Genomic DNA, 2,500 nt, shown 5'->3' with positions numbered 1-2,500 from the left:
ATCTTAACTTCGAAGTAAGATAAGATATTGTTAAAGAAACTTAGCGAGAATCTTTTAAGATTTCCACCTGGGATGGATGGACGCAAGGTGCATACATGTAAATGATGGAACAGTGACCCCAAACGCTTGTTTGTCTTGGTCAGATTTTATCGCCTTGGCACTTGAAAATTCAACAGTGCCTGAAGTAATATTTCTCCAAATAGACTTTTAGGAAAACATGTGTGTTGCCGCTCAACAGCTCCTCAGAATGCAACTGCCCGGGCAACTGCTTACCTCTTTGATATGCTGGGTGAACTAAAATGTAGGATCCAGTGTATTTGCCACTTAAGTACATTTTACCACTTGAAAGGGTGTCCTCTATAAGTGATGAATTAAAAATGGTAACCTCTTCATTCTTGTATCTTTCTGACTCAAAAATCCTGCAAATAATTTATATCATTTAGAATACACAGATCACATCTACTTTATGTACAAGGACGCAAAAACTAAAAAATAAATGAAAACGCCTTTATACCTTATAGTATCTTTTGCCGCAGCTTTGCTACTGAAGATAAAGTCTGCATCATCAACTTTATTTGTTTTTAATCCCCCATGCTTTGCTAAAACCACGAAAGTTAAACGTCAATAACCCTAGTACTAAAGAGCTCAAATCAAACTGAAGTATAAAAAATCGATCGACAATCGCGAATAGGGATTAAGCTTACTCCATTGGCATGCCACAGTTGTAGGTACACTGGAGGAAAACCAAGCCTTCAAACCTTTAAACACATCCTTCTCGTCAAACATCATGATAGTTTTCAACGATAGAGACTGCCATGCCTAGAAAACACACGCAAGGAAGGACTAAACTGCGTGTTGTCACGTTTTGCGTAATGTACTAGCGGAGCTCCGCGCGCGCGGCGAGACAACCTCGTTCCCAGGGTCCTCTCTCTTCCTTCCTCGAGAAATAAATATGAATAAATTAAAAGGCATTAAAAGTAACTTTATTCACATCATAGGTACGGACGGATTTGAAGTAAAGAGTGAGACTGAAAGAATCACCGTAGTTTGTCCACGTTGTCGTCAAAACCTTAAATTTGGTGATTTTACGTAGTAGTCTTGACGAGTACGGGAGACAAATGTTCAAAAATGCGTGCCGCACGTGCAGCATGATGTCTTTGGTTCTTTTAACCAATAATATTACTGCTTTTTGGCGTTGTCGTTGCCGTAGCCGTCGTCGTTTCTTCAACTCCCTAAATCCCTAATAGCAGGAAGACTACGATTGATCACTTGTATGCTGATTTTGTCAATCCCACACCACAATTGAAAGGGTCTAAATGAAAATTGCAGTGAAGGGAAATAGCGCCTTGGCACAAATGATGATTGTGTGAGGTCGTAGCTGCATTCATTTGCCAATTAAAAGGAGTAAATTTTTTCAACTGTGTCTTGACCGATAGAGTTAAATAATTCATTAAACTCTTTAGCCACTGCATCATCGTTGTCGCTAAAAGACTTTCTGTTCACAGATTTTTTGGGAACACATAATCGTATCCTTTTCCTTATTGGGATTGTTTCTAATCCGGTTTTCAACATGTTCCCGTTCAGCTAGTCTTAAGTCACGCTTAACTTCCCGCTTAAAATTCCTGTAGGTAGCCCAAGCCAAAGGATCGTTAGCCTTCCTTGCGATCTTTCTCCAGAAATCTCTAGTTCTAATTAAGGAGAGAAGCTCATCATTGACGCATGGGTTTGGTCGGCTTCGCAATTCAACTTTCTTGATAGGCGCATGGTAGTCTAGAAGTGGCTTGAATAAAGCACTTGTCTTCAACATCAAAATAGATGTTGCGATTGCCAATCCGATCCGCATAGTTTTCCCTTGACCAGTGCTGAAGGAGAAATATCGTTAGCATATTCTTGTTCTCCCTGCTGCTTAACAACTTCTTCCACTGTTTGGGACATTTTTGACCACCCACAGTTTATTTTAACTTTGACAGCTCCTACACTAGCACGTAAAAATAACCAAAGAAACTTTCACCAAAAAGTTGAAAACATGAAACAAAAGTTAACGCTAATCCTGGATTAAGTTAATCGGCTTTCGAACAACCGGGCCCTGGATATGTATCTGTAACAAAATTAATGCGTCTTGCTAAGATTGTCTGGGGAACAACTGAATGAAAAACAGAAGTCGCCAACTCTTCAAATGTCGCTGGAATTTCTTTCATCGCTTTAAGTACAGGAATACAATCAACAATCAATACTGCAGTGGGTGGAACATCCTCAGCTGGTTCGACTCCTTCAATGGGCGTTCCCAGTAACTTAAGACTTGTCAGTCTTGCAGAGATACCCATCCGCTGAAGCCAGAGACCACAGAAGAGCAGTGACCTAGGGAATACTTGAAGACTTCTCGTAGATCCATTTCTCTCTTCTGATCGACAACGATAAGAAGAGCAAAGAGGTCTCTGTCGGCCTTAAGCATCACTTCTTTTCCACCTATTTTGACAGATGAAACGGGCATAGAATCAAA

General features: G+C 40.3%; 1 protein-coding gene across 5 annotated transcripts in view; it reads right to left on the bottom strand.

The window, feature by feature from the left end:
* Positions 1 to 894, bottom strand: part of LOC137992671 (uncharacterized) — an 86,158-nt gene extending 85,264 nt beyond the window's left edge. For 2 of the 5 annotated variants that reach the window (XM_068838147.1, XM_068838150.1), the window contains exons 1-3: positions 705 to 892; positions 515 to 599; positions 274 to 419 (exon numbers count right to left, since the gene is read on the bottom strand). In XM_068838147.1, the coding sequence (XP_068694248.1) occupies positions 274 to 419; positions 515 to 599; positions 705 to 789 (316 nt within the window). In that variant the 5' untranslated portion in view covers positions 790 to 892. Of the gene's footprint in view, positions 1 to 273; positions 420 to 514; positions 600 to 704 lie in introns of all 5 variants that reach the window. The other 3 variants (XM_068838146.1, XM_068838149.1, XM_068838148.1) reach the window with 3 other exon arrangements.
* Between the last annotated feature and the right edge of the window lie 1,606 nt (positions 895 to 2,500).

This window comes from Montipora foliosa, chromosome 2 (assembly GCF_036669935.1).
Source record: "Montipora foliosa isolate CH-2021 chromosome 2, ASM3666993v2, whole genome shotgun sequence".
Taxonomy (NCBI): Eukaryota; Metazoa; Cnidaria; class Anthozoa; order Scleractinia; family Acroporidae; genus Montipora; species Montipora foliosa.
This window is presented reverse-complemented; position numbering and strand designations above follow the sequence as displayed.